The sequence below is a fragment of the Electrophorus electricus genome, chromosome 25, assembly GCF_013358815.1.
Source record: "Electrophorus electricus isolate fEleEle1 chromosome 25, fEleEle1.pri, whole genome shotgun sequence".
In the NCBI taxonomy this organism is placed as follows: domain Eukaryota; kingdom Metazoa; phylum Chordata; class Actinopteri; order Gymnotiformes; family Gymnotidae; genus Electrophorus; species Electrophorus electricus.
Window position 1 is genome coordinate 2,575,001 of NC_049559.1, and position 12,500 is coordinate 2,587,500.

A 12,500-nucleotide genomic window follows, 5' to 3' on the forward strand; every position below is an offset into this window, starting at 1 on the left:
ACTTTCTGAAGGAAGACCAGCCGAAACCTTTTGAACCTCACATTGATACCTCTGTGGAGTGTTTACCTTCTGTCATGACCTCTGACCTATGTGAGTGATCACCCTTACATCATCTAATCACTGTTTTACACCATTACTGTCACTGATTCTGTCAACTTTATACAATAAGCTTTATTTCAGTCATGGGGTTGTCCCATATTCAATGGTGCTCTGATATAGGACTTGCTGTGTGTGTGTGTGTGTGTGTGTGTGTGTGTGTGTGTGTGTGGGTGTTTGACTGTCCAGTGTCCAGTGATGACGCAGAGGGGTTGGAGGTCACAAAGAACCCTCTGGAGGATGTCACTCCTGGTTTGTTAGACAGCAGTGGGTCCACACTCCCCCTAGAGGCTGTCCATGTGAGGTGCAAGCTGATGGACCTTCTCTGTCAGGTCCGTTATTACACTGGGAACCTGTCCTGTCCACTGGAATAAAGCTCGGTCACACTAAAAGGGTTTTACCCCAGTTATAGCCACAGTCCACAGTTGTCCTGTTCTACAGCCTGCAGACTGTGGGGGCAGTCAGTCTACGAGGCAAATCAGTTAGTGGTCGGCACAGAAAAGGAACACGTGAACAAGCAGTAGAGGTGCTCGTGTGTTTCCACCCACTTCTAGCTTCAGTGGATGTGTATCAATTATTCGATTGTAGGAGGAAGCTAAACTGCAAACTGTATTGCAGTCAAATCAGAGTTAGTCATCAAAAACTGAGAGCATAGAAAATCTATTACATAAAATATGTACTTAAATATATTCAGGCAGGCAATTCATTTGTTTAAAGTATTCAATGTTTATCTAGCAGAGCTTATTCTAGCATTACCAGCATTAGCCACCAAGCTAATCGACCTGCTAGCCCGGACTAGGACGCCCCATCTTACAGCATGTATAATAATAATCATATTGAATATAATAATCGTTTTATGTCGGTATTCAAGTGCCTAACTTGTGTTTTTCTTTCTGTGAACAGGTTATCATTTTCCAGGTATACACGAACAAGAGTGACGTTCCTATTGAGGCTAAGTACGTGTTCCCTTTAGAAGAGACGGCAGCCGTGTGCGGCTTTGAAGCCTTCATTAACGGGAAGCATGTGGTCGGAAAGGTGCATCTCGCTAGTCTCCCAGTCCTTCCACTGGAGCAGTCCTAAAGCATCCTGTTTCTCACTGCTCTCTCTCTCTCTCTCTCTCTCTCTCTCTCTCTCTCTCTCTCTCTCTCTCTCTCTCTCTCTCTCTCTCTCTCTCTCTCTCTCTCTCTCTCTCTCTCAGGTGAAGGAGAAGGAACAGGCCCGTAAGGAGTATAAGCAGGCTATAGAGAAAGGTCACGGAGCCTATCTGATGGACCAGGAAGCACCTGTGTGTTATTCTACTGCTTCCATTCATAGCTCAGATGTTGTGTTCAATCTTAAAATTCCAGGTCAGTCATTCCACTCTTTTGACGTAACTGTGTGTGTGTGTGTGTGTGCACATCAGGACGTGTTTACCATCAGTGTTGGGAACTTGCCCGCTGGGGCCACAGTGCTGATCAAAGTGACCTACATCACGGAGCTGGTCGTGCGGTCAGGCACTGTCGTCTTTTCCCTGCCTGCCAGCGTGGCTCCTTGGCAACAGAGCGCAGCGCTAAACCAGAGAACTCAGGTACCTTGGCAACTGTAAGGAGGCCCAGGTATTTTCCCTGAAGTCCTGGTGTAAAACTGTGCAATTATATTCCTTTGATGCAGTAAACACACCAGCCTCCATTTAGTACTCAAAGGTTCATGTCTGGTAGAGGAATCGGTCCTGATGTTGGGTTTGTTTGTGCTGCAGACGTCTGTGGAGAAGGTTGGTGTGAAGGAGCTTAGAGCAGAGGGGTGAGAATGCAATGACATTCATACAACTGTCATTTATAACAGTATATCTGAGAGAGAGTAACTCTCTCTCTCTCTCTCTCTCTCTCTCTCTCTCTCTCGCTCTCTCTCTCTCTAGGGTGTTCTCTTTGCACATGTCCATTGAGATGCCTTACGAGATCACTGGTCTGGAGTGTTCTCATCATATCAGAACCAAGGTCTGCTTTCTGCTCGTGTGCTTAGCGAGCATGTTCCCGTAATGCTGGTTACAGTTCAAACTTGTGGCACTGTGTCTGTATGCAGTGTCGGTATCTGTGTGCTGAGACTGAGTTTGTCCTGCGCGTTTCCGTAGAGGACAGACTGTAAAGCCGTGGTCATGACCCTGCCTGACCAGAGCCTCAGCACTGACGGCTTCCAGCTCAGCTTCTCCCTGTCTCAGATGCACATGCCCAGGATGTGGGTGGAGAAACATCCTGAGAAGGACAGTGAGGTGCAAATGACAACTACGTCCATTCACCAGTCTCACAAATATGTGCATGTCTGTGTTTTTGGTTTGTTTTTTTGGTTTGTTAGGTAGGATAATACATTTTGTGTTTTATTGTAGTCAGGCTTTTCCATCTGTGGTGCTCTGTACGCCGACACTCTCTCTGCGGCTGCTTGCAGGCCTGCATGCTGGTCTTCTACCCGGACTTTGAGTGCGGCGACGCGCGGTGGTCCGGAGTGAGCGACGTGGTCATTGTGCTGGACACGTCAGAGTCCATGCGCGGGGAGCCGCTGGTGAACGCGCGCCGCCTCGCTCTGAAGGCTCTGTGCTCGCTGGACCGCTCCCTGAGGGTCAACGTCGTCTGCTTCGGCACTGGTGAGCGCCATTGTCTCCGTATAAGGACGCACACGGAGGAGTTGTTGCACTTTTGTGGGGTTTTGATTGGTTGTTTGGCTCAAGCGTTTAGCGCTTGAGTGTATTAGCATCTGTTCCTACATGGAAAACACAGTATGAGCAGCATTTGGTTTAGTTCTGATAGTTTTTCTGTTTTGTGGATAAAATTTATTTATAGTGTCTGTCCCCATTTGTGTCATTTAATAGATTACAAAGAGGCCTTCCCTTCACCAAGAGTACTAGAGGAAGTCTTTGAACAAGCCAAAACGTTCATTATGGTGAGTATCTATATATCACAATGGTGTAATAAATCTCGTAATAAATAATTGGCTCTACAGTGACGTTCAGTAAGGAAAACATCGGTTGCCTTATGTTGATAATTGACCAATATGAATTGTCTTAAGTAATTAAACAAACTCATCAGTGTTAGAAAATAATGTCCTGCATGATTTCAGTTTGGACACGTCTAGGGTGTCATCACTAGAGTTGGTCTATAACTGAGCTGTGCAACGTAAAACCATATAACCCTATCAGCCATTTCCCCTTTTTGTGTAATCAGTTATTTTAATTTTTGATTTTGTACAACTTTTACATTAAAATTACATTAAAATGTTAAATATGCTTTATTTATGCCTTACTTCATTCATGTGGGCATTTAAAAATAAAACGTATATATTTTTTTATATGATTGTTGTTATTTAGTAGGATGCAGAAGAACAGTAAATGGACACGTGTGGTGTTTAGCTGTAAGGCTCAGTTTGTGATTATGGGATTTTAGAATTGTGGTACATTTAAACCCGCAGTATAGGTATTACTGTTGTACAATACGGTGTAGGTATTGCTGTGGAACGCTACAGTGTAGGTCCTCTGTCGTACACTACAGTATAGGTCTACTGTTGGTGCTGTTGCAGTTCCACTCATGGTTCTGCAATTTTGTCCCATTCATTAATTCCCCTGTTGTTGCATATAGTCCTCCCCTGCCATTGGTGGCAGCACTGAGCTGTGGAGGCCTCTGCGCAGCCTGAACCTTCTGCCGCCGTCGCGAGGCCTGAGGAACGTCTTGCTGCTCTCGGACGGCCATATGCAGAACCAGCCTCAGACCCTGCAGCTGGTGCGGGGTAACGCCTGCCACACACGCCTCTTCACCTGCGGCCTCAGGTGGGCACGGAGCAAGACCAAAAAAAAAAGATTGGGATTTTGGCAATTGCAGATTTTTTTCTGCTTTGTGGCTTTCTGATGAAGTGTGTGTGTGTGTGTGTGTGTGTGTGTGTGTGTGTGTGTGTGTGTGTGTGTGTGTGTGTGTGTGTATGTATGTATGTGTGTGTGTGTGTGTGTGTGTGTGTGTGTGTGTATGTATGTGTGTGTGTGTGTGTGTGTGTGTGTGTGTATGTGTGTATATGTGTGTGTGTATATGTGTGTGTGTATATGTGTGTGTGTGTGTGTGTGTGTGTGTGTATGTGTGTGTGTGTGTATGTGTATGTGTGTGTGTATGTGTGTGTGTGTATGTGTGTGTGTGTGTGTGTATGTGTGTGTGTGTGTGTATGTGTGTGTGTGTGTGTATGTGTGTGTGTGTGTGTATGTGTGTGTGTGTGTATGTGTGTGTGTGTGTGTATGTGTGTGTGTGGGTGTGGGTGTGGGTGGGTGTGTATGTATGTGTGTAGCCCGACGGCCAATCGGCACATGTTGCGGGCACTGGCTCAGGCTGGTGGGGGAGTTTATGAGTTTTTTGACGCAAAGAAAAAACACACCTGGGCTGAGAAGGTGAGTTCCATTATGGCACACTTGACAGAAATATATTTCTCTCCAACAGACAGTGTTTGAGTGTTTGAGTGTTTGAGTGTTTGAGTGTTTGAGTGTGTGTGCGTGTGTGCGTGTGTGCGTGCGTGCGTGTGTGTGAATCACTGCTGATTGGCTGTTCTAGGTGAAATCTCAGGTGAGGTGCATGGCATCTCCAGGCTGCATGTCCGTGTCGGTGAAGTGGCAGCGGTTCAACCCCACAGCACCCCCTCCTGTTCAAGCACCCTCACAGCTGAGTGCTCTCTTCAGCAACTGTCACACTCTGGTTTATGGTTTCGTGCCTCACTGTTCTCAGGTACTCCAGCCTCTCTCCCAGACAGAGGGCAGCTTCCTGTCGCTTTAACGCAGGCAGTTGGATCATTGTGAAATTTCAGTCATTTCTTCTTGGCTTTTGTAATCTCCAAGTTCTTCTTTACTTAGGCTACTCTGTTTGGTGATCTCAGTGGACAGGAAATTCAAACAATGGTTTCTACTACAGAATTACAGAAGACTAAGGGAACAGTAAGAACTGGACGTGGGAACATTAAATCATCGTAAAAATCTTAACCTCTGAAGAGTCACAGTTTTGAAATAATTTGTGTGTGTGTGTGTGTGTTGTAGTTCCTTCACAAGCTTACAGCGAGAGCAATTATCAGAGACTATGAGGATGGCAGTCTTGGCATTAGCGAGGCAGAACATGAGGTTTGCACCATAAGCTTGACATTTGTGAAGTAGTTTTAGGGTCTTGTCACGTATGCCTGTTTGATTTGCATTTTGTAACTGATCTGGGAATACAAACAAATCCTGGAACCCTATCCTTGCTCACGCTGTCAGACGCCATAGTGTCTGAGAGACATGCGTGCATTCCTCTAGTGACTCTGTGTCTGCGTCCACAGACGCTCCACGGAGTCCAGTTTCAGACGAGGAAAGTGTCCTTACAGTAATGCTGCTCAATGCTTGTACATTAGCAACAAATTTTTAAAAAGTCCGTGCCGTAACCCTGACCGAGCAGTGGAGCTGAGGACACTTCCCTGTGGTGTGTGTGTGGTTTCGGAGCTGAGCGCTATCCTGATATGGATGTCTGCTGTTCTTGGTAGGGAAGGAAAGCAGAGCTGAAGTCCTACATCATCGAGCTCAGCAAAGAGTTCTCCATCCTGTCTCAGTTTACCAGCTTTGTTGCCATTGAAGAAAGGGTATGACAGCCATTTAACGGGAGAACGGTCACTCTCTGGTCCACATTCCATTAGACCCGGTTTTTGTGACTTCCTCTGTATCTTTGGGAAAGGCGGAGTCCGTGATTGGCTAAGGAATGTCCCTTCTGCAGGATCCGGAGCAGCCGGAATCTGGATTCACTTCCGTACCTGACCTGATTTCAGAAGGGGATGGGAATGTGGATATCCTGCCCTACATGGGCTGGCTTGAGGAGGAAGAGGAGGAGGGTTCTTCACTCAGTGACTCGTCCTTTGGAGACATGGAGGTACTGACAGTTCAAAAGGACGATTTGAAATCCACCAATGGACATGAGCCTGTATTTCACTCATGACTCATGTCTTTCTTTTGAGATTTTGATGTGTGACTGGGCCGTGTGTGTGTGTGTGTGTGTGTGTGTGTGTGTGAGAGAGAGAGAGAGTGAGAGAGAGCTTACTGTACATTCACTCAAAATGGATTTCTTTGTGTGTGTTCTTCCAGTTTGGTGCTGTAGAATGCGACGCAGTGTACAAGACATGTTTACAAACTAACGGGTCCTCCAGTCTGACATCAGACCTCCCTTGTTCTCCTCCTGGCTCTGAGATGGTCTGTACTGCAGACATGTCTTTCCACATTCTCCACCATGACGAAGAAAGTTCCCAAGATTATGCTCCGCCCCCCAGTGAGGTTTCCGAGCTGCTGGCCCCACCACGACACACACGTCCTTATATCTGCACAAGCTTTGTTCCAAGTTTGCAGCCAAGTCTTCGTGCTGCTACGTCTCCTGGTGATATTGATGCCCATCTCCTGTCAGATGTCCCTGTGTCTTCTCCTGTCCCTCCTGTACTCGGTGGTATCTCTTCCAGAATTCATGCCATGTCCTCTAGCTTTTTTGGTCAGAGGAGCAAGGGCGATTATCTCGGTGCTGAGCCCGCTGTCTCCAGTGTTGCTTCTCTTCGGCCCTTGTCGCTTAGTGGTGCACCTCCTTCTTCTTTTGGTGGTAGAGGCCTTTTTGGCAGTAGTCGACGTTCCCTGATTTGTCTGGACAGGGAACCCTCTGAACCTCTGAATCTTTGTGCAGGTGGTGGTTTTAGTTTTCGGGCCCCTCCCCCTATTGACTCCCAGGCCACTTCTCCTCCCATAACCTCTCCTCCCATAACCTCTCCTCCCATATCTTCTATCGCTTCTGCTTATGCCATTGGCTTTGCTCCCCAGATCCCTCCCCCTCCTGCTCACAATGCCGCTCCTCCTGTCCCACAGGCCCCTCCTCACATCGCTGCTCCTGAAATCATTGAGTTTGCTCGCCGTGCCCGCAACTCCATTTCTTTCTTCATGGCCCCTCCTCCTGTCCCCCAAGCCACTCCTCTGGTCCCACAGGCCCCGCCTCCCATTGGTTTTGGTGGTGCCATTGGCTTAGCTCACCATGTCATTCCATATACTCACCAGAGCCATAGCTATCTTCTCCCCCAGGCCCCTCCTCCTGTCCCACAAGCCCCTCCTCCTCCTCCCATCCCTGCTCCTGCTGTCATTGACCTTCTTCCCCATTCCTCTTCCACTTTGGACACCTCTGATGACTTGGAATTCCAGTTTCTCAAGATGGTTCCTAAGAAGGGATATTTTGAAAAGAGACGTGGCAGTTCTAGACAAGACCTTTTTCGTTTTGCAAGGAAACATGTTCAGAAGAGGAGGCAACCTGACACGATCAACTGGGAGGAGCTGTTTGATCTCCAACATCAGGTACATTTCTCTACATATGTGTACATCACACTGTACACATACATAGATACATACGTGTTTGCTTCACGCAAATATTCTTACTGCTCTCCACGTGTAGGTTTTTTTTTTCTTCACTCAAACTCTATGAACTTCTGGTAACTCTATGAACAGAATGGCACCTCATATTTAAGGCTGTTTTTGAGATTGACATTTACAGCTTTCCTCTTCCCTGTCCTAATATTTATGGAGAGCACAGTGGATAAGAGAGTTTTTTAATTTGATTTTAAAATGTTTTAATTTAGTTTTTCCTTGGACACAGGATGGCTACTGGGAATGCACTTGGAGGCTGAGCACATTCCTCGGCCTGGATGTAGACTTCTTTGCCAATGTTTTTCTAAAAGAAAAAGGCATCTGCTCTTTGGGTAAAAACACTCATTTCTGTCTAACAACAACAACAACAACAACAACAACAACAACAACAATAATAATAACAGTAATAATAACTAATTTCTGTCTAATAATAATAACAATATTAATAATCATAACTAATTTGTCTAATAATAATAACAACAATAACAACTAATTTATGTATAATAATAATAATAATAATAACTAATTTCTGTATAATAATAATAACAATAATAATAACAAGTAAATTCTGTCTAATAATAATAATATTAATAATAACTAATTTCTATCTAATAATAATAATAATAATAATAACTAATTTCTGTATAATAATAATAATAATAATAACAGAATTCTTCTGTGTGTAAATACTAGACCAAAGTGGACTTTTGAAGTGGATTTAACATGGCTAAGCAATACATAACACAACATACAGTACCGTGCAAAGTCGGTATACGTTTGTTGAAGAAGAAATGTCTTTTTTTTCAACGAGTCTTCAAATTCTGAACCAGCCATTATACTCACACCTAGTGGCTTGTATGTATCAGAGCATGTGTAAATCCGTTTAAAATATGGGTCACCTACATGTAGGGGTTAACAAAAGATTTGCTCTGTGGGTTCATTCAGTCTGATTCTTCATCTCATGTGAGCTGCACTTTATAGAAAAATGTAAAAATAATCACTTTCAGAAATATGTTTTATACAGTTCCTTTAATTCCAGTAAATACATGTAAACCTTTATTTAATTTGCAGTCAAAATAACCATTAGGTTATTAATTTTTCAGTAATGTGTCAAAAGGCCCACTGGATGTCTTGTCTGAGAACCACACCTAGCTCTTCTAGGTGACCGTGCCGACAGTCTGAAGCAGTCGTGGCCATGTTTGCGCTCCACGTTCAGGATACGAACAAATTAAATCTGTGCAACTGGTTCCTGTGGCAGGGGTGAAGGTCCACACTGCCATCCTCAGGCTGGTGGCCACGTTGCTGGTGCTGCAGTTGGTGCGTGTGAAGATGGTGTTGGGGGTGGAGTTGTTCCACTCTCTCATGCACCTTGCCAACGCCCCAAAGTCCAGGTGAGAAGTCCTGTCGGCACCGTATTACAATAACAAAATATTATGCCATGGAGCTCAAGTTCTTGTGAGGGGTCTAATGTCACAGTCAGATGAGTAAGTGGTGTTTATTGCTATAGCACATTTAAAACAACTTATTTTGCACCAAGTTATTTAGATAAAGGATCATGGAATTCCATCGGCATGTCCCACATTGTCAGTGTGCACATCCATTTTTATACAGTATGTGTGTTATATGACTTGCTTTGGTTATTAAAAAAAAAACCACACACAAAAACAGTTTGAAATTTATTTTCAGCATAATCTCATTGATATGACAGGAGTATGGTTGTAACGTCCTGCCCTGCATGCATGTGTCCGTACAGGCCAGCGTGCTGGGAGGCAGTGCAGCGAGCCGTGAGCTGGGCTCAGGGGGCAGACAGGCAGTACCCCTGCGTGTGCACGCGCCTCGAGCTCGGTTGGGACTGGGAGTCGTGCACACGGCAGCTTCTGGGCCTGGATGCACCTCCTCCACACTCCCCTCTGCTGCCAGTCCTGCAGAGGAGCGCATGCACAACCCAGGTCCAGAAATAGAGTTTCAGAAAAAAGTTTCAGAAATATTCACTCAACAGAATTTATTGAATTAATTAATTAATGAACTTGTGCAAAAGGAATGTTGCCGGTATCTAAACTATATAGCTTATAGATATGTATCCTAGAAATTCATCACAGATTTCTAAACTATATAGTTATAGATATCTTAGAAATTCATCAGATTTCTAAACTATATAGATAAATATGTTAGAAATTCATTGCAGATTTCTATTTCTAAACTATATAGCTATAAGGTAATACCTTTTTTTTTGCTTGAAATTTCTTTTTCTTCTGAACTTGTACCTTAAGTAGTGTTTTTTTCTGTTAGGTAGTGTAAGGTGTGTTGTTGCAAGAATGACAAATGTGATTGGAGGAAGAGATCATTTAATATTTTAGCTACGTTTTTTGGGGTGACTCATGCATTTGAGACTTCCACAATTTAGTGCAAAGGTTGAAATGAAATCGACAAACTTCACATGGACAAATCAGTTGTTTAAATAGTTTTTAGTGGATTAAGAAGGAATCGTCACCTTCGCTGTCTGGCTTCTACAGCACCGATGACAGAAGACATGCAGCCCCCAATCCTGTACGCTTGTAGCGTAGAGGAATTTACACGCAGGTTCTGTTTCTTGTTCCCTTGATTATACAGTTCCTGTGATTTGACGAATAGTTCAGTAACAATCAAAACCCTTCAGCAAGTGCATGGTTGTGTCTGCCTAGACAAGAACATCTTTTGGCAGTTTGGGTGTGTCGAATGCACAGACATGAATAATTGTTTTTAATGTTTTATTGATTCTATGATTTCTCTGATTAAATTAAAGGCCTTTGCTGTTTTTGATTTTTGCGACAAAAAGTAAACAGAATTACAAATATAAAAACTGCAGTACAATCTTTTACATTTTCCTGTTTTAACCAAATAGAATTTTATGAACATAATCTAAAATACTTGCCAGCATTTCACCTATTAATGCACTTATATTTAATATTACTTTATTATATAATAATTTCTGCATTAACTTTTGGGGTTTTAATTGGCCTTGTACTGGGCTTTTGCTGAAATTTAGGATATTCTATTAGTCATATAATGCTAATGTTCTTGTTGCTGTCCTGGTTGCCGTGCTGGTTGCTGTTCTTCTTCCTGTCCTGGTTGCCGTGCTGGTTGCTGTTCTTCCTGTCCTAGTTGCCGTGCTGGTTGCTGTTCTTCTTCCTGTCCTGGTTGCCGTGCTGGTTGCTGTTCTTCTTCCTGTCCTGGTTGCCGTGCTGGTTGCTGTTCTTCTTCCTGTCCTGGTTGCCGTGCTGGTTGCTGTTCTTCTTCCTGTCCTAGTTGCCGTGCTGGTTGCTGTTCTTCTTCCTGTCCTGGTTGCCGTGCTGGTTGCTGTTCTTCTTCCTGTCCTGGTTCGAGTGCTGGTTGCTGTGCTGATTGTGGCTCCTCCATTTCCTGTACCATGTAGGTATGCTCAGAGATTGCCCTCCACGCGCTCTCAACATCATTTGGTCTTTGCAGCCTTGCAGCTACTTCCACTTCATTCCTCATGATTGGTGTTGTGTATTTTGAACATGTTATGGCTGCTCTTTCCTTGGCAATTTTCTCCATTTCCTGCAACAAAAGTCTGTTGGTTGTCTCAGAGAGGAGTGTATCGTAGTGCTGCTTATAGCTGTTCCATTCACAATTGCATTTAAACCAAACCCAAAGGCAAAATGAGTCGAGAGTAACACCACATCTGCTAAAGAGGTACCATAGAAACAATCCACCAGCCATGAGGATCAAGCCATACATCTGGAAAGAAAAACAAACAGTGTAATGCATTCACATATTTTCACTTGAAATCAAAGTATTAATAGAATTTTAATAGAAAGTTTCTTACGCGAGATTCATTCTTCAGTTGAGTCATCACCATTTTGTCTTGGGGAGTGAGATCGTCCTTGTTTTTACATGGAAGCCCGCGGTACGTTTCATTTAAGTTAGTTTGCACACAGTAGTACCAGTCTCCATCTAGGAACATAAAGCTTATCCAGAATAGTGCAACTGGGAGAAATTTGATGATAAATTCTAAAAGCAGAATGCCAACGTTTAGCAGTGATCTACATTTTCTCTTTTGTGGGCATAATCTCTTTCTCTGTTCCTGAACTAAGCTAAGAACACACAGTATAATTACAGGAGGTAAAAGCAGATACAGTACACCATGTACATGTACACCAGGTTTGCAGGAGCAATGAAATTCCATTTCAAAGATGCTCTGGAGGATGTAGAAGACGATAAGGATGAGAAAAGCGTTGGCAGCCGTTGAGAGGAGGCTGAACAGTTTCTGCGGTACATCAGGTGGCAGGTGCGTCATCCTTGAAGACTTCACTCAGTTCAACCTCAGATGTGGAGAAATTGAGAGAAAACGTTGATGTCCAGCTGCCCAAAACCTCTTTAACTTGTGTGATCGCTTTAGAGGTGTCAACAGTCCAAACAGAGTCTGATTCTGAAGGCGATGCCCTCGGAATTCTTCAGTTATGATGTGTGTGCATGATGTGGACATTGAGTACCCACAGGTTCCTCTTGGAAAGTCCTTCAACCATGTCCACAAGTTTCAGTATAAGTAACTTATGTTAGAGACTTATTGTTAATTTCATATTGATGTGTAAAATTTCTTTGTTTTCAGTACCTATGAACGATTTTGACTGTTTTCTTGCTTTTTTACCAAAGTTATTATTTTTCTGTATGTGATGTTGCTAATTCCGTCCTTATTACTTTGTACAATCAAAAAAGTGACACTAATATGGAACTAAACGTGTCACGAGTGAAGAACGTGCAGACCAAAAAAAGCAAAGTAAAGGAAGCGAACGCGACTCTTCAAGTGTTTAAAGAAAACTCCGAACACAAAAGTGTACTGAATACGACAAAGGAAACCGACGTGACATTAACGACGGACAACGGTGAAGAAACTATACCGGCTTAAATAAGGCAAGCAATAATGTCATAATAACCCCCAGGTGGGGAGGATAATAATAATTAAATAACAATGCATTGTATTTATATAGCGCTTTTCAAGGAC

At 43.7% G+C, this 12,500-nt stretch overlaps 1 protein-coding gene across 6 annotated transcripts in view; it reads left to right on the top strand.

Annotated features, from left to right (window-relative positions):
* parp4 (poly (ADP-ribose) polymerase family, member 4) overlaps positions 1–12,500 on the top strand; it is a 21,956-nt gene that overhangs the window by 9,126 nt on the left and 330 nt on the right. Inside the window, exons 14-36 of one of the 6 annotated variants that reach the window (XM_035522907.1) lie at positions 1–90; positions 286–428; positions 1,000–1,131; positions 1,295–1,381; positions 1,499–1,663; positions 1,832–1,875; positions 1,991–2,069; positions 2,204–2,341; positions 2,515–2,710; positions 2,936–3,006; positions 3,699–3,886; positions 4,390–4,489; positions 4,650–4,820; positions 4,946–5,026; positions 5,126–5,206; positions 5,602–5,697; positions 5,829–5,981; positions 6,194–7,429; positions 7,728–7,830; positions 8,757–8,889; positions 9,252–10,906; positions 11,660–11,786; positions 12,215–12,500. The exon at positions 1–90 is cut by the window's left edge and continues 58 nt beyond it; the exon at positions 12,215–12,500 is cut by the window's right edge and continues 330 nt beyond it. In XM_035522907.1, coding sequence (XP_035378800.1) covers positions 1–90; positions 286–428; positions 1,000–1,131; positions 1,295–1,381; positions 1,499–1,663; positions 1,832–1,875; positions 1,991–2,069; positions 2,204–2,341; positions 2,515–2,710; positions 2,936–3,006; positions 3,699–3,886; positions 4,390–4,489; positions 4,650–4,820; positions 4,946–5,026; positions 5,126–5,206; positions 5,602–5,697; positions 5,829–5,981; positions 6,194–7,429; positions 7,728–7,830; positions 8,757–8,889; positions 9,252–9,459 — 3,695 coding nt within the window. In that variant the 3' untranslated portion in view covers positions 9,460–10,906; positions 11,660–11,786; positions 12,215–12,500. The other 5 variants (XM_035522905.1, XM_035522908.1, XM_035522904.1 and 2 more) reach the window with 5 other exon arrangements.